Source organism: Pogoniulus pusillus, chromosome Z, assembly GCF_015220805.1.
Source record: "Pogoniulus pusillus isolate bPogPus1 chromosome Z, bPogPus1.pri, whole genome shotgun sequence".
In the NCBI taxonomy this organism is placed as follows: Eukaryota; Metazoa; Chordata; class Aves; order Piciformes; family Lybiidae; genus Pogoniulus; species Pogoniulus pusillus.
In genome coordinates, this window is record NC_087309.1 from 90,801,532 (window position 1) to 90,825,093 (window position 23,562).

Consider the following 23,562-nt stretch of genomic DNA (forward strand, 5'->3'; position numbering starts at 1 on the left):
CGAAAGAGCGCGGACCGGCGCCGCGCTCCGACACAAATGATACACCCGGCATACCAGCTCTCCGAACGCAAATCCGCGGCTTGCAATGAGCCACAACAGGCAGTGCAGGACTGGACTTGGAAACCAAACATGCAGTGACCTTACTCGATTCTTCAGTTCATTTATTAGACACGAACTTTCAGGGACCTTTGCCAGAAAATACAAGAGCTTTGATTTTGGGAAGATCGTCGACTACCCTGACTGGTCTTTTTGTATTACCGGGAGTTATTGATAGTGATGCAAAGGAAGTGAAAATTATGGTTTGGACACCACTCCCTCCCTGTACGATTGAAAAAAATAGTCGTATAGCTCAGTTGCTTTTACTTCCTAGGGATCCATTTAATCCTCAAACAGTGAAGAAACGTGAAGGAGCTTTTGGTTCAACAGGACTTCCAGAGGTCTATTGGACTCAGTCGGTGTCTAATGAAAGACCTATACAAAAATGCATAATGAAAAAAGCAGACCAGCACGTTGTTTTAAATGGCATTATTGATACTGGTGCTGATGTCACTGTTATTTCTTTGGCCAAATGGCCCCCGATATGGCCACTGGCAAAAATCTTACAGCCACTGGCAGGAATAGGGGGTGTGGGGGAAAGTCAGCAGAGTGTGGAATTTATACAGATTGTTGGGCCTGAGGGAAGGATTGCAACTGTTAAACCTTTTGTGTTGCCGGTACCTATGGTCCTGTGGGGGAGAGGTGTCCTGTCGCAATGGGGTCTCACATTGGAAACACATTTTTAGAGAGGGCTGCTGATGGGTGCGATACCCCAAAATTATCTTGGAAAATACAAATTCCTATATGGGTAGATCAGTGGCCCCTCCCTGAGGAAAAACTTCGCGCCTTGGAACAGTTAGTACAGGAGCAGCTAGAGCAAGGGTACATAGTACCTTCTTTTAGTCCCTGGAATATTCCTGTTTTTGTGATTCAAAAACGATCTGGCAAATGGCGTTTGCTTCATGATTTAAGAAAAATTAATGATGCTATGGAATCCATGGGAGCATTGCAACCAGGGCTCCCCTCTCCCACAATGATCCCTAGAAATTGGGCTTTAACTGTCATAGATTTGAGATTGCTTTTTTAGCATTCCTCTTCACCCTGAAGATGCTCCTCGGTTTGCCTTTTCCATCCCAAGTGTTAATATGCGAGCACCTCTAAAGCGTTATCACTGGACTGTATTACCACAGGGAATGAAAAATAGCCCCACAATTTGTCAATGGTATGTGGCTAAAGCATTGTCTCCAGTACGTGAGCAATTTCCTCAGGTATTGCTGTATCATTACATGGATGATTTGCTTATTGCTGCCAAAGACCCATTTGACATGGAATGGGAGGTACAGGAGGTTTGTGCAGCCATTGAAAAAGCTTGTCTTTGTATCTCTAAAGAAAAGATACAGAGAATTGAACCTTGGCAATACCTGGGATGGAAAATAAGAGCTCAAACAGTAACACCTCAGAAGGTTCAGCTGCAAACTCAAGTGAACAATTTGCATGACATTCAAAAACTACTAGGTTCTATAAATTGGCTACGGCCTTTTCTGGGTATTTCTAATTCTGATTTGGCCCCACTATTTGAACTCCTAGAAGGTGACATTAATTTGTCTGCCCCCTGCTCTTTGACTCCAGAAGCAAAGGAAGCCATTAAAAAAATTTGTGAAGCTATACAATCACAACAGGCTTATCGTTGGGACCCTAACCTGCCACTATTTCTGATAATTTTGTGGGATGATGTTAAACCTTTGGGTCTCATCTTTCAATGGGATTTGAGCCTGAAAGATCCATTGCTACTTCTTGAGTGGGTCTTTTTACCTCATCAGTCTTCAAAAACTATTTATTCCCAGCCAGAAATGTTTGCTCATGTTATCATGAAAGCCAGGAATAGGGTAGTTACCCTAACGGGCAAACAATTTTCAGTCATTTACACCCCGCTTACAGATGCTTATTTTATCTGGCTGATGCAGAATTCCTTACCATTTCAAGTGGCAGTCCAGGGGTATGTGGGTCAGTTTTCAAATCACCCACCACCCCACAAATTGTTTCATTTATCTTTTGCTCTGGCAGAGGAACCTAAGAGAAGCTTTCAACCATTGGATGCAATTACCTTTTTTACAGATGGGTCAGGAACATCACAAAAGTCAGCAATAGTTTGGTGGGATGCTAATATGCAATGTTGGAATTCAGATGTTTTTTTACATCCAGGTTCTCCTCAAATAGTAGAACTAGCAGCAGTTACATGCGTGTTTCAATTACATCATGATAAGCCTTTCAATTTAGTCACTGATTCTGCCTATGTGGCAGGAATTGTTATACGTGCTGAAGATGCTGCACTCTAAAGATGTTCCAAATCCTCACCTTTTTGATTTGCTGCAGAAATTGATTTTTCTTTTAAATAACAGACAACATTCATTTTTCATTATGCACATTAGATCTCATACTGACCTCCCAGGATTTTTTGCAGAAGGGAATTGCCAAGCAGATTTACTGACTTTACCAGTTTTGACTTTACCTGATTGAATGGCTCAGGCCAAGCTCAGTCATATGTTTTTCCATCAAAATGCAAAGGGCTTAAGAAGGCAATTTGAATTGTCTGCTTAACAAGCAGTAGATATCATTGCATCCTGTCCAGATTGCCAACGTACCATTGTGCCTACAGGTAGCGAAGGTGTTAACCCTTGTGGATTAAACAGCTTAGAAATTTGGCAATCAGATGTGACTCATGTTCCAGATTTTGGATTGTTTAAATATGTACATTCTTCTATTGATACCTTTTCTGGAGCATTATATGCCTCCTGTCACAAAGGAGAAAAAGCAAAGGATGCAAAAAAAGCATTTTCTTAGGGCCTTTGCCATGTTAGGAGTGCCTCGAGCTATTAAAACTGATAATGGCCCTGCCTATATTTCTCAATTCTTGCAAAGCTTTTTTTCAGAATGGGGAATTCGGCATGTCACTGGGATTCCACACTCCCCTACAGGGCAATCTATCATTGAGAGATCACATCAGACTTTGAAATCTCTTTTGCAAAAACAAAAAGGGGGAGGGGGGATTTCAGTGACACCTGAAGAATGATTACAAAAGGCACTCTATGTTTACAACTTTTTGAATTGCACAAGGATAGATGATATTCCACCAACAGTGCGACATTTTGGAAACAATCGCCTTTTGAGCTTCAGGAAAAGCCACCAGTTTTAATTTGTGACCTAGAATCAGGTAAAGTCAAAGGTCCTTATCCTTTAATAACATGGGGAAAAGGATATGCTTGTGTCTCCACAGAGTCAGGTCCTAGATGGATACCAGCAAAATATGTTCGTCCTTACAAGGGATCTATTCAAGAAGATCAGACGGACAAGGACAAAGTAACAGCTTTGACTCCAGGATGAAAGTTGCAGTTATTGTGATCTTGGGAATATGGGAGGTTGGATTATGCGTTAGTTATGTTTTCAAAAATTAATGTTTGGATTACTTTAGTTAATGTCACTAAATTATAATTGCTTTGTTTAGCTATGGTCACTCTTTAGAATTTATTTTTTATAAAACTTTTTGTGGGATGGGGACTAATTGGATTTATTTGTAGTATGTAAAAATGCTTTGTTATGTATTACTTATAATATTCTTGCTACTTATATTGCTACTATGTATTTTGCCATGTATTTAATGAATGATTGGTTGTGCTACTGTTAGGTTCTCCTTTGTACAACAAAAAGGGGGAGATGTAGGAATAGGGGAATGGCCTGTTAGCAGGGAACAGCTGCCCGAGACAAAACAAAATATAGTATAGACCTTGGGCATGCAATGTGTGGGTCAGACAGACCTCAGAAGAGTAAGATAAGTAAGATCCTGCGGTCAGGACTGCTCAGATAGTTGCATAGCAACTTATATCAAGGAGCAGAGAAGAAAGTAGAAACAGCGTCTTTGGCCTGAGCAGAGTATTAGCCAATCATGTAGTAGTTACTAACTTTTACTGTAATTCTATCCAATCAGTGATTAACATGCTAGCCCTTCTGATACAATATATACCTGCCTATTTTTCTAATAAAATGGAATTTTGGCTTGCATTAAGTCGTTGCCCCGTCCCTTCATTGTGGCAGATCATCATCTTTACACACACATACACACACATCCCTGTCTTTGTCGTGTCTCCCTCCCCCCCAAAAAAAACCACCAAAACAAACAACAACAACAAAACCAACCAACCAACCAACCAAACAAACAAAAAAACCCAACACCCACCACAACACAAAAAACAAAAGCTGCAGTGGTTTGTCCCCTGTTTCCAGAGGCAGTTCATTCTTGTGTCCATATTTTTCAGACTACAACATTGAAACAAAACATTCCCAATGGACTTTAAGGAGAATGTCATTGCCCCATAAAAATGGTGGTAGTGAGAGAATATCACCAAACTTGGGAAGTCAAACTTCTTAACACTAATGTAGTATTAAGACGTGCACCCAGGTGCAAAATACCTGTGTCTGCACTTGAGTGGTCTGGGATCTCCAAGCAAAAACAATATGTAAAAAGATGTTAAAAAACATCTTGTGACTAACTGATGTCACAAGAACTCAAGGTCTTCAGGAAAACACAGGAAAGAGAAAAAAAAAACCACAAATGTCTTGTGCATTCTTGTTCTTTGAAATGCAGATAGGCCTAAGGCCAAGTCTTTGAATTGCAAGCCTAAAGCCACAGGAGCAGGGACATTATTTTACATTAGCACAAATGTGCAGTTGCTTTCTGAGGCTTTGCTCTTCCCATTTCAAACACCGATGCCAGGTCTTTACCAGGGTAGTGGAAAACACTTGAAGCTCTACTGATAAACCAGCATTTAAGGGCCAAAGAAACCAACACATTATGCAGAGCCAGATGGTACTGTAATGGTGGTAAAACACAAAGCACTGAAAGGCTTCTGCCACCTGTGCTACATTTAGACTTGAATGGACTAATGCTGGTTTAACCTTATAAAAAAGCAAGCTGTGAGCCAGACTAAGCTCTAGTTGTAGAAGACCTCAACAGGCTGCTCAGAGCAAGAGTTAAAAGAGCACCAAACACATAAGGAAGGTGTTTAGATAGTGTAAATTGCCTCACGTCAGAAACCTGTCTGGATGGCAAAGGGGATACACTCATGATGCCACTCATGCCCATTTCTCCTCCCGCAGAGCAGCAAATATAATTTTTGTGGGACTCAAATTAAGAGACGAGGGAGGAAGTAGAAGGAAACATGACCGGCGAAGTTGCATCAGTCAGACACTGTTTTCTGACTCCTCCTGCTCTGCCTCCCACGTGGGGTTTTGCTCAGGCCTCTAGGCACTGTCAATACAATTAGCAGCCTGAGCTCCCAAGTTCCACCACCCAGTTTGTACGGCAAGCCTGATGGCACCTGCGCTTTGGTCTCACAGATTGCGACTGGACTGAGAGTTTACCAGAGCAGTTGGGAGTGTGCTTGCAGAGGGTGTTTCTACATGCCAAGAGGTACTGGGGCTCTCTTTAGCCTTCCTCATAAAAACTTAAGTCCGTAATAGGACGACGCAGCCCTCCTGCAAGCTCGCCTCCGAGTCGGCCCGCCGGAACGGTAGGGTGCGCCCTTACCACCGTTCGCCACTAGCTCAGGCTCACGTCCTTCCACTGTGACCCACCCGGAGCTAGGAAGGAGGGTTGCTATTGGCCCAGGCCGTCTCTGCCTCTTCCCGATCACCTGGCCTTACGCTCGAGTCCAGGACACTGCGGCGCAGCGCTTCGCGGCTGGAATCGGTGGTCGGAGAGAGTGGGTGAGGGTTTCGCTGCGGCCGGTGCCGGCCCGTGCGCAGCCCCCTACCTCCATCCACCAACCCATCCTTTCTCCTGCCCCTTGCTTGATTTCGCCATGCACCCGCGGCGTCCCGAAGGCTTCGACGGCCTGGGCTACCGTGGGGGCGCCCGGGAGGAGCTGGGCCCAGGCACAAGGCCCTTCAGCAGCGCCTCGGAACTGGGCCACTGGGTGACAAGCCCGCCCGACATCCCCGGCAGCCGCAACCTGCACTGGGGCGAGAGGACGTCGCCGTGTGGGGCGGGGACCCCCTTGAGGGGCGAGAGCCTCAACGAGGAGCCCAGTCTCGGGGCGGGCGGCTCCGGCGCCGGTAAGGGAGGGCCTAGCCTGGCCCAGCGGGACAGTCGGCATCTCGCTGTTACGCTTGTCGGTTGCTTGTCTCCAGCTCTCGCTCTTACAGGGCGCTGTCGCTGCAGCCCGTTAACCCATGACCCGCTGAGGCACGCAAGGGCGAGATAGTGGCGGCCATGGGCTGTTGTGGCGTGGTCGTGCCCCTTCGAGCACAGCCCACATTTGCTGGCCCTCACCACTGCTCCGGGTTCGGAGACGCGTTGCAGCCACGGGCTGGCGATGCTGAGGCGTCAGGGGAAAAAAAAAAAAACATTAGAAGGAAGAGCGTGCGCCAGCGCCTTTTCCTCTCCAGCGTCCGCTTCCTACCCCGTGATTACACGCAAATGTGCCTGAGCGTGCCTGAAGGCACCCTGCAGCTTCTTCAAAACCCGAGTGGTTACCCCCTGCTTCCCGTTGTCTGTGTAAACCATATCTTGCAGAGACACTTATGTTCTGTAAGGGCAGGAAGTACTGTTAAGTTTTAACAGGATACTCTGTTACTTAGGGTTTGTATTTCAGACTTCGTGCCATCTGTCTGCTTGATTGTTACATTTTAAAAGTACAGGGATTGTGGCATGAGGTCCTGAAATAGAACCGTTATCCCTGCATGAATGTGAAGGAATCGTGGAACTGGTACAATTTGAGAAAGCAACTACGTTCAGCTCTGCTCAGGTTCACAATTACCAGAGAAAAAAACCTTAGAATCATAGAATCATAGAATCATAGAATCAACCAGGTTGGAAGAGACCTCCAAGATCATCGGGTCCAACCTATCACCCAGCCCTAGCCAGTCAACTAGACCATGGCACTAAGTGCCTCATCCAGTCTTTTCTTGAAGACCCCCAGGGACGGTGCCTCCACCACCTCCCTGGGCAGCCCATTCCAATGGGAAATCACTCTCTCTGTGAAGAATTTCTTCCTAATATCCAGCCTATACCTACCCTGGCACAACTTGAGACTGTGTCCCCTTGTTTTATTGCTGGTTACCTGGGAGAAGAGGCCAACCCCCACCTGGCTACAATGCCCCTTCAGGTAGTTGTAGACAGTAATAAGATCACCCCTGAGCCTCCTCTTCTCCAGGCTAAACAGGCCCAGTTCCCTCAACCTCTCCTCATAGGATTTGTGTTCCAGGCCCCTCACCAGCTTCGTTGCCCTTCTCTGGACATGCTCCAGCACCTCAACATCTTTCTTGAATTGAGGGGCCCAGAACTGGACACAGTTTATATACCTTCATAAGTACAGTTTATATACCCTTTAGTATCAAAGTGTTTTACTAATTTATTTTTAATGGTTATGAATGGATGAGACCTCTTTGTTTTAACCTATAATCTGGTTTGCTTAGGTCTTCAGTATAACATGTAGCTGGATTTTATCACTGCAAGCGCTACTTAGAGCACTACTTAATTTAGATACGTAGGCTCTAATGTTTTTATCCCATTTTGACATGGACAGTATGTTGTTGCTGGTTTTTGGGTGACTGATAAGGAGTTAGTGTATCACTGCATCCAGCTTGTGCAGATGTAGAGTCTTACTCCCTTTGGGAGGGCTGCCACGTCTGTGTGGAGCTCCACTGAAGTTCCTGGCATTATCTGTGGTAATTACAGGCTGCATGCACCCTCTAGATTATAAGGCTGACCATTTACTTCCAGTTCTTTACACTCTAATGCCCTTAAACATCTCTCCTGATAAACTGGAATTATCAGAACAATAATGTGTAAGTATTATTTTTTTGTCTGGTAGCAGACAATAGACATACCCGTTAAGAGAGATGGCACGTGCTAGAGCAAGTGCAGAGGAGGGCAGTGAAGCTGGTGAAAGGCCTGAAGAATCTTTTGAAGAGTGACTGAGGGAGCTGGGGCTGTTCATTTTGAAAAAGAAGAGACTGAGGGGAGGCCTCGTTGTTCTCTACAACTACCTGAAAGGACATTGTAGAAGGGATAGTGCTGGTCTTTTCTCAGGGGTAATAAGTCATAGAACAAGAGGGAACAGCCTTAAACTGTGAATGGCTAGGTTTAGGCTGGGCATCAGGACCAAGTTTTTCACAGAAAGAGTGGTCACACATTGGCATGGGCTGCCCAGGCAGATGGTTTTGTGTTTAAAAAATGTGTTTAAAGGTCGTTTGGATGTGGTGCCTGGGATATAGTTCAGGAGTGAACCTTGTAGAGTAGGATTATCAATTTGACTTCATCCTGAGGGTGTTTTTTTGCATGTTTCTGTGATTACTCTTTCTGTAATTTTAACATTAATAACTGATTTTTTGCAGGGGAGTGGAGGTAAGCAACCTACTTGAAAATTTACATCATCTTTGTTATATTCTTGATGGTGTTTTGTGCTACTTTTGTTCCAAGAGTTTTGTTCTTTTTACTGTTTTTGTTTTAAAATTAAGTTCAGTTTTCTGAATTTCAGAATTATCTAAACTGTCATGCAGGCAAACTTGTTCAGTGATTGGCCTGATCTAGATTTCTTAGATACTATGATATTGTGGTTTACTTTTCTCTTTTTTTATCCCCTCTATCTGTTTAAAGACAAATACAATTTTGTTGTAAAAGTATGTACAAATACAGATGCAGTCCAAAGGGTAAATATTCTTGAGGGAGTATTTTTTATTTAATATCCTCTCTTGCTGAGTTGCCATAAGTGTTTAGTGCATGTTACTTTCTGAAGTAAGTACAGTATAAAGTGTTTTTCAGATTTTTTTGCATGGCATTTTCTCCCACTTTGCTTTTGTCACTGCTGTAAAATCTATTTTTATTTGTTTCAGAGCAGTTGAACAGATTTGCAGGCTTTGGTATTGGCCTTGCAAGGTAAGAGTTGCATATTAATTTCCAGTGATTATGAAGTAGTAAAGCTATAGCTATGTTATGATCCCAGATGTACACTTAATGTGTTGTGTCTGTACGCCAGTAGACTTAACACAATTAAAAGTAGAAGCCTGCTACCTCAAGTCCATGTAGGTTTCAGTTCCTGTTAACTGAAATATTCCTCAAAGTTACTTAAACAGCAGTGAACACAAGAAGCATTTTTTGTACTGTATGCCCAAGGTATGTATACCCTATCAAAGCAATCTGAAAATATCAGCAGAAAACTCTGCACATTTGCCACTTTTACTTATATTTTCAGGCAAGGAAATGGTTCCTAAGAAGCTGAAAATGTGTTGAACTGTATTATCAAAATACTCTGAAATAGTAGCATTAATCTATACAAGTGGTCTGATAACCATTTTATTCTTTGTTGTGTTGATACTGATTATTGACAGTGTTTTTGAGGAAATAGTGGACTTTGACAACTTAAGCTTGAAGATTATGTTAAGCTTGTTAAGTGTAAGGGTTTTTCTAGGATGCTCAGTCACAGTCACCTAATGAAGTTGGCTGGCTTACTGCTGAAACTTGTGAAAGGGTGGCCTTGAAAAGTGACTGGAAAAAGTTCTGCTCCTTGTTGACCTGAATGTGAAGCTGCTCAGAGAAGAGCATGTCTCTCTTCAGAGCTCTATCAGTTGAAGTTCCTATACTGCACTTCCTCTTAAAGAGGAGGACCTTTTACTTGACCACCAACCTTTCCAGCGTCATACCCCATTATCACCCTTGTTTATCAGAACTTCTTTTAAGCAGTTAGACTCACTAAAATGGAGGACAAAGGCAGTGAAAGAGTTTGATTATTTTTTGCTGTTTAAGTTAGGTTGATTTACTTTGGAGCTGTGAAAGCCAGCAGATGCCAGCTCACTGGACCAGAGGATAGGGATAAAGAAGGACTAGGAATGACCATTTGTGGCAAGTAATGAGTTGTATAAATTAAGTCATCCTATGTCATGGAACTGTCACTCTTCTACTGCTTCCTTTGCATTCGATCAGGTTGCTCGTTCAAACCCCTTGACGAGGCCTTGCTAAAGCAGAGTTGGAGTGGAGAGAAAAGAACTAGCCCTCTCAAACACGTAAAGAGTTGCACTTTTTCCAGCCTCATCATTCTGAATGAGCTCAGAAGTGGAATGGAGCCATAGGGAAAGAACATACTAATCTTCAGGAGCAGAGAGGTAGTCAAGCCTGACAAGTTTTCTATGCTCTAAGCATCATGGCAATTAGGACTTTGAGCATGTGATTTTCGGGAAAGAAATCCAGACCTAGTCAGCACTGTATGATTGTGGTAGTAGCAAACTACCGATTAGCTTAACAGTTAAGAAACTGCAAGCCTGTGTTTTTTCCTGTGCCAGTTAATATTTGTTTATACAGAGTAAAATACCCACGAGAGACTACCTTAGATAATTATTAAGGTTGGTGGTCAGAGCTATTATTTGGGATGCTTAGATGAAGCCCAAAGGTTTTGCTTTTCTAATCCCTATCTCAGGGTATAGGGTTAACACTCCAGGGGGAGTAACCCTGAACCTGACCCTAGGGGTCTTGACCCCTCCCCAGGGGTGGGTCACACCACCAGGTGATGGTTAGCCCACTCCCCCCGCCCCTCTCTCTCTCTCTCTCTCTCACCACACTCCACACATCTCTGCCTGCATACCAGCACACCACGTGGCAGACACCAGACAGACAAAACCACCATCACACCACTCGGGTTGTATTTATGCCTTTTGTATTTTGCTATTTTCCCTTCCCTATCCTTTGTAAACTTCCCTACCTCCAATACCTTTCTAAGTTATTGTTAAATTTTTCCTTTTAATTTCCAAATCAAGTGAGATTGATATATTCGGGTGTTTTTACCTCTCTCTCTCCCTATATCTAATCCCTTCCTTTGGGAAAGAAGGGGGAAGAGGGGAGGGCACACTACAAATTGTTATTGGGTCTATCAAATTTATTAGAGTCTCTGGGAATTTGGATTAGAACCCAAGACACTCAGGTTTGAATCCCATAGAGCTAAGTACAGTGATGACAAGCAGTTTGAAATTAAATTAAAAGCTTTTTCTGTGTCTGTGACCAGAAATCCTGACTCTGAACTAAGAGAACTTTCTCTAGTTTGACCAAACTACCATTTCTGGGGGTGGAACAAGAGTTGGTTTTGAGCAGTAGCATTTTCCAGCCCTGCCAAAGAGAACCTTGATTAATAAAGTGAAATGTGGAATTAACATAAAGCTGGAAACCATTCCTTTGGTAATTTTGACTCTGGCCTGGTTTATTTCCTTATAATTTGCAAAGGAAAAGTTAAATAAATTTTGTGCCTTGTTTTGTGTTGTAAAAATACATATATACTGTAAATACATGTATGGGATTTTTCATAGTGAATGTACACATCAGTTTTTTTTTGACACTTGCTGCTTTATAGTATTGGCAGTCTACTAGGTAGCCATACAAAATACTTAATTAATTCACTAGATATTGTACATTTTTTTAAAATACTGATTTGATGTTATTAGAGAAAAATCACAAGCCTTTTCTAATACATAAATATGCTTTTCTTTTAAAGCCTGTTTACAGAAAATGTACTGGCACATCCTTGCATTGTTGTACGTCGTCAGTGTCAGGTATGTTTTCTATATTACTTTTTTCAGTCTGAGATGGTGCATACTATGATTTCCATATTTTAATATTACATAGAGTGTAGGGATGCTGCATTAGAATTCTTAGGGAGATGCTGCTAAGCTAACATATTTTATTTGTCTTACTTTTTTACATTCCAAAGTACAAGTTACCTTCAATGTCTTCATTTTTGTTTGGACAGTGGAAAATTAATTGTATCTTGTTTCAATGTCTGCATAGCAACTTTCAGAAAAGCAGAATGCTTTGTTTTTAGTAATTTCTGGTTTATGCTGGGTTTATGGTTTACATTTTCAGCATATGTAAACTTATAAGTTCTGATTATTTTTGTACATTTCAGTGATAATTGATTCATATTTTGATCACTTCAGAGATATAAGGTCCTAATTTTGGAAGTAGTTTTTCCTTTAGAGTTGTAACATCTGAAAGTGTTTATTAAATTACCGTTATTTATATTTTTAACAGGTTAACTATCATGCTCGGAATTACCATCTCACTCCATTTACTGTTGTCAATATTATGTACAGCATCAATAAGACACAGGTCAGTACTTGATACAAGGCCATATTTGAGCAGTAAATATATGTACATTGCATTTATGTACATAGGCATCTTTAACTCTTTATTTGGCTAGCGGTTAAAAACATGGCCATTGTAAAGGTTTGTTATTATTATGGTGGCACAAATGTTTCAAGACCAATGTAAATTTTCTTTAAGTAGTATGTACTAGGGAACATTTGCAGAATGTCCATCTCTTGGAGGTGAGGAAAGCCTCTGCAGAGGCATCTGGATAGGCTGGATTGATGGGCTGAGGCTAAGTGTATCGCCTTCAACAAGTGCCATGTGCTGTACCTGGATCACAGGAAACTCATGCAGTGCTTCAGATTTTGGGAAGAGTGGCTTGAAAGTAACTTGGCAGAGAGGGACACTGATTGACAGCTGGCTGAATATGAGACAGTAGTTTGCTCAAGTGGCCATCAAGTCCAATAGCTTGTTGGCCTGTATCAGAAGTAGCGTGGCTAGGAGTAAAAAAGTGATTGTGTCTCTTTGCTTACTACTGGTGAGGCCATGCCTCGAGTACTATGTTCAGTTTTGGGCCCCTTACTACAACAAGGAAATTTAGGTGCTGGTCCAGAGAAAGGCAACAAGACTAGTGAGGGGTCTTAAACTTAAGTCCTGTGTGGAGTGGGTGAGGGAGCTAGGGTTGAGCCTGGAAAAGAGGAGGCTGAAAGGAGGCCTCATTTCTCTTTGCAACTACACAAAAGGAGGTTGTAGTGAGATGGAGACCGGCTATTCTCCCAGGTAACAAGTGGTAAGATGAGGAAATGGTCTCAAGTTGCGCCATGGTGGGATTAGGTTCAGTATTAGGACAAATTTCTTCACTTAAAGTGTCATAAGGCACTGGAACAGGCTGCTGAGAGAAGTAGCGGAGTCACCATCCCTGGAGGTGTTAAAAGACATTTGGATGAGGAGCTTAGAGACATGGTCTAACAGTTGTATACAGGGAGATGCTACATTATAGATAGACTTGATCTTAGGGTCTTTTCAAACCAAGTGATTCTATGTAGAAAAGACGCTTGGAACTAATTTCTTTCAAGCTTCCTGGATTTCTAAGGGACGTACTTTAAACATCTCAGGCACATTTTGTCTGTAGAAAATAATGTTAAATTTATAATACAGTGAGAGGTACTTCAAATTGTTGACAACTGCTTGAAATGATGGAAAAAACCCACCAAACCTTTCTTCATCATTGAAGTTAATTGTCCTCTGGTCTTAGTGGAGTTTAATGGTAAAGTTGTAGCCCTGTGCAGTCTGAAGTTGCTGAAATACTGTAACAGTAGGTAATATTTTGAGTTTTATGTTAAACGAAATATAATGTATATTTCAAAACACAGGGTCCAAGAGCTCTCTGGAAAGGAATGGGCAGCACTTTCATTGTTCAGGGCATAACACTGGGAACAGAAGGCATCATCAGTGAATTCACACCTTTACCACGGTATTGCATGGTTCTTTTTATGACTTCTAACAAGCTAACACTGGGTGTTGACATACTGATATCAAGGCTGTTTGAAATTTGGTTAAATCAGTCAAGACACTAAATGTGTTTTCAGCACAATGGGATTGTCTTGGAAAAAACAACCTTGTAATTATTGAAGAGTGAGAGGCTCATTACAGGAGCTTCCTATGTTTGGTATGTCTGCTATCTGAGTATAGAGATAAGTGAAGCAAATTGGTCTTCAGTATAATTCCACTGTTAGTAGAAAAATTCCTAAGTTTCTTTTTTATATTTTGTGTTGTATTGTGTGATACGAGCAAATGCCAGGTGTGAAGTCAAAAGTTCTAGTTTCATTAATCTAAATGCAGAAAACTTAGAGCTAATGAGCTACACTGACATCCCGCTGAACATCTTTGCTGTCTTTGATAGACCAGAGAACAGAATGGCCTATGTTAATAAATAAGAAGGGTACATAAGCAAGTCTGTGCGGCTGTCAGCTTTGTTTTCTGTCCTCCTTTACCATCAACTCTTTGTACATTATTCAATATTCTTATATCACATGACATGTGATACAGTGTTCATGTTTTCATGGTTCTGATTTTTGTCTAAAATGAGCAAGCATTTTCTTCTTGTGCATCAATTGTTCAGTAGTTGGAGGAGTCAGCTGGTGCTGCTGCCAGAAAAAACCAGTCTTTTCTGGTAGCACTTTTTCAGCACTACCTGCAACTTGTTCAACACAGTATATATGCAGTCATGAAATTAACAGAGTTGGGAAAGTGATCTGACTACAATGGTTGTCTTGTACATGTAGCACTCTATGCAGTTTTTTACTGGATTTTCTCCTGCTTTTTAATGGTAGCATGCATGTTTGTGCTGTCACAGGTAGGTTATAGCAGTGCCAACAAATTTGATTTAAAATGTTACTTACCTACATTATCAGGCCCCAAAGGACACAAAGTAGTGAGATATCAATTTCAATTCTGTATCATAGCATCCTGAAAGATCCTTCTGTTTCAGGAGAGGGGACCAGAAATGAGTGTTAATGCTTTTGTGGCAAGATGACTTTTCTTCCATACTAGACAAATTTACTCTGCAGTTGTTGGAACCTAGTGAATTGGCTTGGCAGGTCAGGCTTTCACACTTGAGTTTGGCTGGTCTCATTTTCTGCATATTTTAAAAGTTATACCTTGGCAGATGTGATCCAAGTGATGATGGTAAATGATATTCCTTTCCTCTTTAGTGACTGACCTATGTTTTTAAGAAAGTGGTAGCTAAATAATAGCACACAGTCCTTCAGAAAGGGCAAAAAGTTTGCTTTCTCAGATTAGTTGCTAGAACTGCAAACGGTGACTGCCACTACTGAACAAGAATTGAAGCTCAACACTTTTTAACTTGTTATTAAAAATGCATAGCCTAAGGTGTCCAGTGTTTCAGACAGAAATATCTTTACCTCATAGTTTGAGTATTTGCCAAAGTGTGGTAGATCCATTTGTTATTTAAATGTTCTCTTGAGCAAGGTGGTACTAAATTTTCTGTCAAGTTCCTGTTTACTCTTCACATTTTGAAATGTGTAACTAGAAAATACTACTTAAAAGGGATTTTTTGGAAGTCACTTTTGTGTTAAATACATGGGGTTTTTGTTCTACCAGTATACATTGAAAACTGGTCATAAGTAAGACTTGACATAATACTGTACAAACTACTATGGAGCATCTAGTCTGATCTTTTGTACTTGATTTGGTTTTGTCTGTGTCAGAATGTCATTTAGGTTTTCAGGAAAGAAACAGCATGTTGGTGAATGTAACATCAAAGAACAGAAGAAGCATAACCAAAACAGAAGCTAATCACAAATGTGCATGGAAAAATGTAAAAATAATCCAGTATTCCTTGAAAATGGCATTAAGAGTTGGTACTTAATTGAAAGTTTCTTTGACAGAATATCTTTCAAGCCCAAATAACTTCTGAAAGTTAAGAATGATTTATTATATGTGTCACTGATCTGCCCTGAGGAGAGGGTCTTTGGGGTGCTGGTGGACGAGAAGCTCAGTATAAGCCACCAGTGTGCACTTGCAGCCCACAGGGCCAACCAGATCTTGGGCTGCATCAGGAGAAATGTGGCCAGCATGTCGAGGGAGGTAATTCTCCTCCTCTACTCTGCTCTGGTGAGACCCCACCTGGAGTACTGCATCCAGTTCTGGAGCCCCTATTACAAGAGGGATGTGGACATGCTGGAGCATGTCCCAAGAAGGGCCATGGGGATGATCAGAGGGCTGGAGCACCTCTCCTATGAGGACAGCCTGAAAGAGTTGGGGCTGTTCAGTCTGGAGAAGAGGAGGCTCTGAGGTGACCTTATTGTTGCCTTCCAGTATCTGAAGGGGGCCTACAAAAAAGCTGGAAAGGGACTTTTTAGGATATCAGGTAGTGACAGGACTAGGGGGAATTGAGCAAAGCTGGACCTGCGTAGGTTCAGGCTGGATGTGAGGAGGAATTTCTTCACCATGAGAGTGGCGAGACCCTGGAATGGGTTTCCCAGAGAGGTGGTTGAGCCCCCCTCCCTGGAAATGTTTAAGGCCAGGCTGGATGAGGCTCTGGCCAGCCTGATCTAGGGTAGGGTGTCCCTGCCCATGGCAGGGGGGTTTGAACTGGGTGATCCTTGTGATCACCAACCCTGACTGATTTTATGATTCTATGGTAAAATCCTTAACCAAAACCAATCAGTATGAAAAATGAATGTTCACACTCATGGAAGAAAATGCTTGATAAGAGCATGTTCTCCACAGTAAGGTTTAGATTTTTATTTTTTTTTTAAGGGAGCTTTCTCATAAATGGAACCTCAAGCAAATAGGTGGACACCTTCTACTTAAAGGGTAAGTAAAGCATTTGTATATAATACATATATTTAGTAGTTTAATCTGCAGCTGTGGTTACTTCACAGAATGCTGATAGTAATTGTGAAATTAGTTTTTTTGAGCCATCTTGACCGTGTACTTTCACTGTTCATCTTCTCTTATTGCATTCCTATGTACCTGACTGATTTAAAGATCATATTATTAAATTGTGATATTTGTGAGACCCGAATCAATCTGTTCACAGGGAAATAGAATTAAACTGCAGACTAAGGATTATCTGAATTTACTGATGTGCATTTAATAGTTGAGTTGTCATTTGTTGATTTTCTGTCAGACATGACTTGATAGATAATTTCAAGTTCCAGGTTTGTCTAAAGTAGTATTGATGTGACTTTAATTCTTACTCTGTTTATGTTTGCAGTTTAACACATGTGATAGCAATGCCTTTTTATTCTGCAAGCCTGATTGAAACTGTACAGGTAACTTGCATTTTTTTTACAACAATCACCCTTACTAATTTTATAGATTAGGTTATATACAGAAGTGAGTGTATCATTCATGTTTTCATTGCAATAGTTACCTTTTGTTTTGCTTGAGGTTGTAGGATTTAGTAATAGAGATAAAAAGTATTTACTGTGATGGCTATATTAGTTTTACTGTTTAAGTCCAAGTCAAGAATTAGAAAGGACATTTAATGTAGATAGTTGGAATATATTGTATACAAAATGTGTATGAGATACATCTATGTATTCTGCCAGATGAACCATAAGAAGTTTTGTCATTTAAAATTTTAGAGGCTCACTAGGTGAATTGTTGCAGTGAGCTCTTCCCCTGTGACAACTATAAAGGTTTTCCAGCAATTAAGCTTTTTCTTGATGAAATACTGGACTCTGCTACTTTCACACAGTCAAGTTTTTACTGTTAAATTTCATCTAGTTCTTCCTTAGCCGTGAAAATAAATGCCTAGACCAGTCACTTAGCATACAGTTTCTTTAGCCATACAGATTAACCCAGAGCACTGTATTGCAGATTGTTTTTCAGTGAGCTGTTGCATCTCTCTGGAAAAAGAGACAGGTTTTAGCTATGCTGAAGTGATCTAGGGTAGTACTTCCAGCTATCTTCATATAATGAGTTGATCTTAATGAACACTTACTCTAAAGAGAGCTCTCATGTGAAGGGTGGTGCAGCGTAGTCTCTTTCATGTCATTTAGTTGTAGTAATTCTCTTTTGTAACTGTCAAGGTCCGGAGGAGCAGAGATTAACAGTATCTCTGTCCAGAGGAGCTAGACCAGTTCTTCTGGATTCCGTGTTGTGAAATTAAGGTGCAAACGAGACCAGATATCACCATGAAACTGTTTATTAAAGGATAAGGTTGGGCAAAACGGAGAGAGAGAAGGGAGAAGGGGGAGAGAGAAAGATCAGAACAGAGGGAGAGAGGGGAGAAGGGGGAGAGAGAAAGATAAAGAGATCGATGGAGAAGAAAAGAAGGAGCAGGGAAGGGGAAAAGGCTGTGAGCATATTACCCTCAGTCGCAGATGAAGGAGTGAGAGAGAGACGGGTGCGTGGCCCAGGGATGATCTTCTGCGGAGTTTGTCAGAGATTCTTCAGGTGGTGTGCAGCTGTGGTGGTCTGGTGATGGTCTGCCCTCGGTGGTCCGGTGGAGATGTCACTCTTGGTCCGGTGGGAATGGTGGTCCGCTGGGAAGGCCACACTCTGCTGGTGATGCCACTGGTGGTGCGGTGGGGATACCACGCTTGGTCTGGTGGGGATGCCACACTTTGGCAGGCCTTTCTCCTGCCTTTTTATACAGTTTTCTGCTCAGTGTCCAGCTGCAGCCCCCCCAGGGCATCTTCCTGTGCATTCTCACACATTCGCAGGGGTCCGGCGTCGCCGGGGGGAGGGCCTCCGCCCTCTCTCGGCTACACCTGTCCACACCCTGCATACACAGCCCTTGGGGGCAGCTGAGATAAGGTGGAGGCTTCCTGGGCAGTCCAGCCAGGGTGAGGTCTAGGAGTTTCAAAGGTATTGTCTGTTGATTTGCATCTCTGAGCTTTTGGGCCAAGCACCGAGTCTGAGTCCCAGAAGTAACAAGATTAAGGAGAGATGATGCAATCTTCGTTGATTAAGGAGGGACGATGCAATCTTTATCTTTGTTGATTAACAAGAGAGAGGATCAGACTCTCACAGTAACGTAAGCAAATTTTAAGTACTCGAAGACTGATTTGGATCCACATGTCTAAACCTACAGTTCAACTGCTGATGTATGCCTACAAAATGGTGCTTTTTCTGAGGAGGAGCAGCATATAAGGGTGACTTCTACAATTTCTTAGTTTCGACATGCACTTCAGAGGCAGGATTCTGCTTTGTGCAGAGGACTGAAACTTAAAGGAGCCAGAAAGTACTAGGAAAGCTGTTCTAAAATGGCCATGTTACAGACTAACAGGACAGGTGAGATCAAATGTCTGTCCATAAGTGCATGTAGATGAACTCCCAGCAATAAATTCAAGTTCACTCTCCATTTAGGAAACACTCTTCCTCTCATGTTGAATTATTTTGAAAATAATGTTCTATAAATCCACCTGAGTGAATCTCTTAAGTTTGTGGAAGCCTTGGGAAGATTTAGCTTGCCTCATACTGGGAAACTGGCTTGAACTGTTAATGTCCTGGGGAATGACTTTACCCTGGGCATGCTGTAATCCTGGACCTAGAAATGGTGGTAAAATACTATTCATTTTTGAGTTCGTAGCAGGCCATGAAATGAAATGTTTTATTGAGATGTCTTCCTCCTTGTGTTTTGTTTGAAAGGATGTTACCTGTGTTGTGGGACTTGGAAACATATTAATAAATTATAAAAGAGCACATGATTTAGAAGCCTGTCCTCTGTTTGCAAACATTTTTTTATTTACTAGAGACAGCTTAATAGGAAAACAATTGGAAAGATGAACCAACATCATCCCCAGCCTTTTAGACAAGCTGTAAATAAAGCGCTGGGATATGAGGGGGATTTACTCTTAGTAGGTTCATCTGTGTTCAAGTATTTTACTGCTGTATGAAATGTCTTGTTCTTGAAAAGGTCATCACAAGTTTTCTTATTAGAAATACAACAGAGGTAGTTATTATTTGTGAAAGTACTGTTTATGATGTATTCATCACTGCAGAGAGGCAACTTGACTTATCAGGTTTACATTGTATTCCTGTGCTGCAAAAGAGCAGTGCCATTTAACTATCGAAGACCGTGGGATTTGTTGCTAACAGTTTTATATTGACAGTATCTAATTTCTGATAGTATGGTTCAACCTATAGTATGGTTCACCCAAGTAAATTTATTTCATCAAAATAACTGTAAATGTTAAAAACTTACAGCTGTGACATTACTGGTTTTGTCTTTCACTTTTCAAATGATGTATTTACCAAAAGCAAGTACAGTTATTAATTGCAATGACTGTAATGAAATGGAGAAGCAGAGGATTTGGTAGGGGCTCTGATGTGTTACTTGTCCTTAATGCCTGGAACAATATTATATTCTCAAATATTTGAATTAGTTTTTCTTCTATACAGACTGACCATGAAGACTTTGCAGGCTGTTAGTCCTTCCCCAGTGTACTGAGGAATGTTCTAGTGGTTTATCCTGGCATGAGGAGACATGGGCAACTGAGGAGAGTTCTCAAATCCTGAATTTTTGATGCAACAGAGATGATAAAACTCTTAAGTTTGTATAAGCATTAGATGGGACAGTAATGCCTTTAGCTTAATCCTTGAGTCATAGGTGGAGTAGAATGGATTAAATAATTAGGAAGTGAATGCTTTGTTTTCACTACATGAACAAAATAATTATCTCATTTCTAAGAGGCAGAATGGATAGAGTGCAGCTTTAGGTGCAGAATAGGATGGAAATGTTCAGAGCTGAACCTATTCATAAAAACTCAGCTTTAATTGTGGAAGTCTTTATTATACACATTCAATATTAAAGACTAGAGTAATAGTTCTGAAAGAAAAATACTTTTATTAAATACTAGTAAATTATTTTAATGGTCATAAATAAATTATGATTTTGGTAATTTTGATTTTAGTTTCTTAGCATCTTGCTCAGCAAGTAGGCATTTTCACTACATGACTATTTTGGAGACTGATACTTCCAGAAAGTGGTCTGAAAGTTTTATTTCTTTGGTAGCAACTCAAATAACTGGAATGTACATAAAATGTACATTAAATAAAGATTGCTTAAAATGGGTTCTTTGGTTGTTTTTTTTTAAAGCAACTTTGCTAGAATGCTATTGAGGTCTAGAGCAAAGAATTTGTAACAATATACCTGTGAAGATAAAATAGCATGCAAAAGTTCAGTAGTGTCTGAGTGGATGTCAGAATGGTTGTGACTTGTGCAGCACAAATTGTAACTATTCCTTTGGGCTTATAGAGTGAAATAATTCGAGATAATCCTGGTATCCTGGACTGCGTGAAAGAGGGAATCGGCAGAGTTGTGGGTATGGGAGTACCCCACAGCAAGCGTCTCCTTCCTCTTATGGTCTTGACTTTCCCAACTGCTCTACATGGAGTTCTTCACTACGTCATCAGTTCCATCATCCAGAAGCTGGTTTTGTTTGTTCTGAAAAGGGACCGTTCCCACAATCTTACAACTGAGAGCTCCACTTCTGTGCAGAGCATGCTGGATGCATATTTTCCAGAACTTCTTGCTAGTTTTGCTGCTAGCCTTTGTGCTGATGTCTTGCTTTATCCACTAGAGACAGTTTTACATCGCCTTCATATTCAAGGGACACGTACAATAATTGACAATACAGACCTAGGCTATGAAGTGCTTCCAATCAATACTCAGTATGAGGGAATGAGAGACTGTGTAAATACCATACAAAGAGAAGAAGGAATGCTAGGCTTTTATAAAGGGTTCGGGGCTATTATAGTACAGTATACTTTACATGTGGCAGTTCTACAGCTTACAAAAATAATTTACTCAACACTGCTTCAAAATGTTTCTTAATCTGTTCAGGTGTGGATTTAGCATGGTGGTCATGATAGGCTTAGGTAATTGTTTAAAATAGCTTACAAAATTAAGTCAGAAGAGTCTCCTCTGGATTCTTCTTACACTGTCAAGAACTTGTTTTAAAATTGGGGATATAGATTCCTAAGTGTAATTAAAGTACTGTTTAAATTTAAAGCTATAGGCACAAATATAATATGTAATCACACAGAAGGGGATGTTTTCAACTCCTCTCAACTGGAGTTGAGAGTAAAATAGAAACTGTAAAGTTAAGTAGACATAAATGTCACAGTTTACAAGTACATGGAAGAATTCTTATTTTGCTGCACAGTGGCAGAAGATGACAGGGAAATCTTGCTTCATACAAGTAACAAAACTTTGAATTTGGCAGTTGCACAGAATGCCTGTTTGGCTCTCTTGCAGTTTTCAAAGCTTACAATAACTTAAATGTGTGAATATAACAAATTAGAAACTGATGTGTGCATGTGTAAGTGCCATTTTTAGTCTACTTTCCACACAACTTCAAGGTTTTACTCTGCTGTAGAAGAATTTTGCAAACATGTAGTATCAATCTTCAAAGAGCATAGAAAGTCTAAATTACTATTTGGCTGTTTCTCTTTTGATAGAGGGATATGTACACAAGTATCTACTGTTTATCACTGATAAGATGTGTGATGTCTCTGCTGGATTAGGTATTCTGTGGAGCAGAATTAAGGTCTGTATGCAGTAGTTTGCTTTGTCCTTTTCCCTTAATAAATCCAGACTTTTGGTCTGAAAATGAGTTCTGATCATTCAAAATAACATAGTCCTTGGTTTAGTCAGTAAATACCGTGAAAGTTGTAGAGGATTTTTAGCAAATAAACATGTGGAGCTGCTGCCTTTTTCACACTTTTTCACTTTGTGACTACTGTAAATTGTTGTGCATTTTCAGCATTAATCATTGTGTAGTAGTTGTCACTCATGGAAAGTAGTCCTGGGAAAATAATAAAAGAAGTTGCTGTTCATAAATGCTGGCTTTAAATCATTTGCAGGTCTACTTTGCTGTTACTCTAACTCATAGTATTTTAAATGTTAGTTGTTGAAAGTACAGTGATTTTGAGAGCTGGTTTTATTTTGAAATATTGTTAAATTCAGTGTGTAGAATGGAACCAATGAAATAAAATGAAAAATCACTCTATTTTATTTTGCTCTCTGGCTTTTGGGCTGCACTTCACTCTCTAACCTAACTTGCTCTCTAATCCATCTGCTTCCTAACCGCCCTGTCTAAGCATCCAAACTCACCTTGAATGTAAGGCAAAGTCTGGGGTAAGGTAGAGAGGTGGGAAGAAGGTGGAAGGGTGGTTGGGAGCCCCTCCTGGGGAATCTGGTTTCTGGGAGGGCTGTTGTGTTTCTGCATTACTTTTTACCTTGTATATTGCTGTATATATTGTAAATACCTGCTTGTATATTGTGCTAAGCTGTAAGTATAAAGCTTCATTCAGTTTTCAGATCAGCTGAGTCCAGTCTGGGTGATTTCTTTTAAGTGTGGGGAGTGAGTAACACTCAAACCATCACGTCTTTATTTTGGCACCCAATGTGGGGCTCAAACCCATGACCTTGAGATTAAGAGTCTTATGCTCTACTAACAGGCATGTGAAGAAACTCTGATTTGTGTGTTGTATTTTATTGTACAGACTTAAGAGTGTTTTTTTATAAGTTTCTCAACTTTCATAAATGCAGGAACATTGAATGAAACTACATGCAAGAGCTTGGGTAAAAGATTCAATTCTTTTATATTTTTGAAGTTTTTTGTTAGGTTGACTAGTGCCTCCTTCCGGTTAAAGACAACATTGACACCATACCTGGTTGTGTAGGCCCTTGTCCATCAAGTTTCTAATTCCAACTTTTAATACATAAACCCAGCCTTTTCAAGGGTGTTACATTTTACTGAGGCCACTTATATTGTAATAAAATAAGGAAAGCAGTTTGCCACAAAATGGAAGAATGTGCCTGCAAGAGGCAAGACAGTGAGTTCTCAGAACAGCACTAGATACTATAATGGATTACTGTGTCAAACATTCCTGACTGCGTCAAACACTTTTGCTTT

The 23,562-nt window shown here is 40.9% G+C and overlaps 1 protein-coding gene across 2 annotated transcripts; it reads left to right on the plus strand.

Moving 5' to 3' along the window:
* Nucleotides 1–5,551: 5,551 nt before the first annotated feature.
* Nucleotides 5,552–22,968, plus strand: SLC25A46 (solute carrier family 25 member 46). 2 transcript variants are annotated; one of them, XM_064176722.1, is made up of 8 exons: nucleotides 5,556–6,144; nucleotides 8,926–8,968; nucleotides 11,568–11,625; nucleotides 12,104–12,181; nucleotides 13,534–13,634; nucleotides 16,445–16,501; nucleotides 16,905–16,962; nucleotides 20,898–22,968. In XM_064176722.1, exons 1-8 carry the CDS (start codon nucleotides 5,892–5,894, stop codon nucleotides 21,474–21,476), a joined length of 1,227 nt encoding a protein of 408 aa, XP_064032792.1. In that variant the 5' UTR covers nucleotides 5,556–5,891; the 3' UTR covers nucleotides 21,477–22,968. The 2 variants fall into 2 exon arrangements, with proteins under 2 accessions (XP_064032793.1, XP_064032792.1); XM_064176723.1 differs by lacking the exon at nucleotides 16,445–16,501 and having other exon boundaries at nucleotides 5,552–6,144.
* The last annotated feature ends 594 nt before the right edge of the window (nucleotides 22,969–23,562 follow it).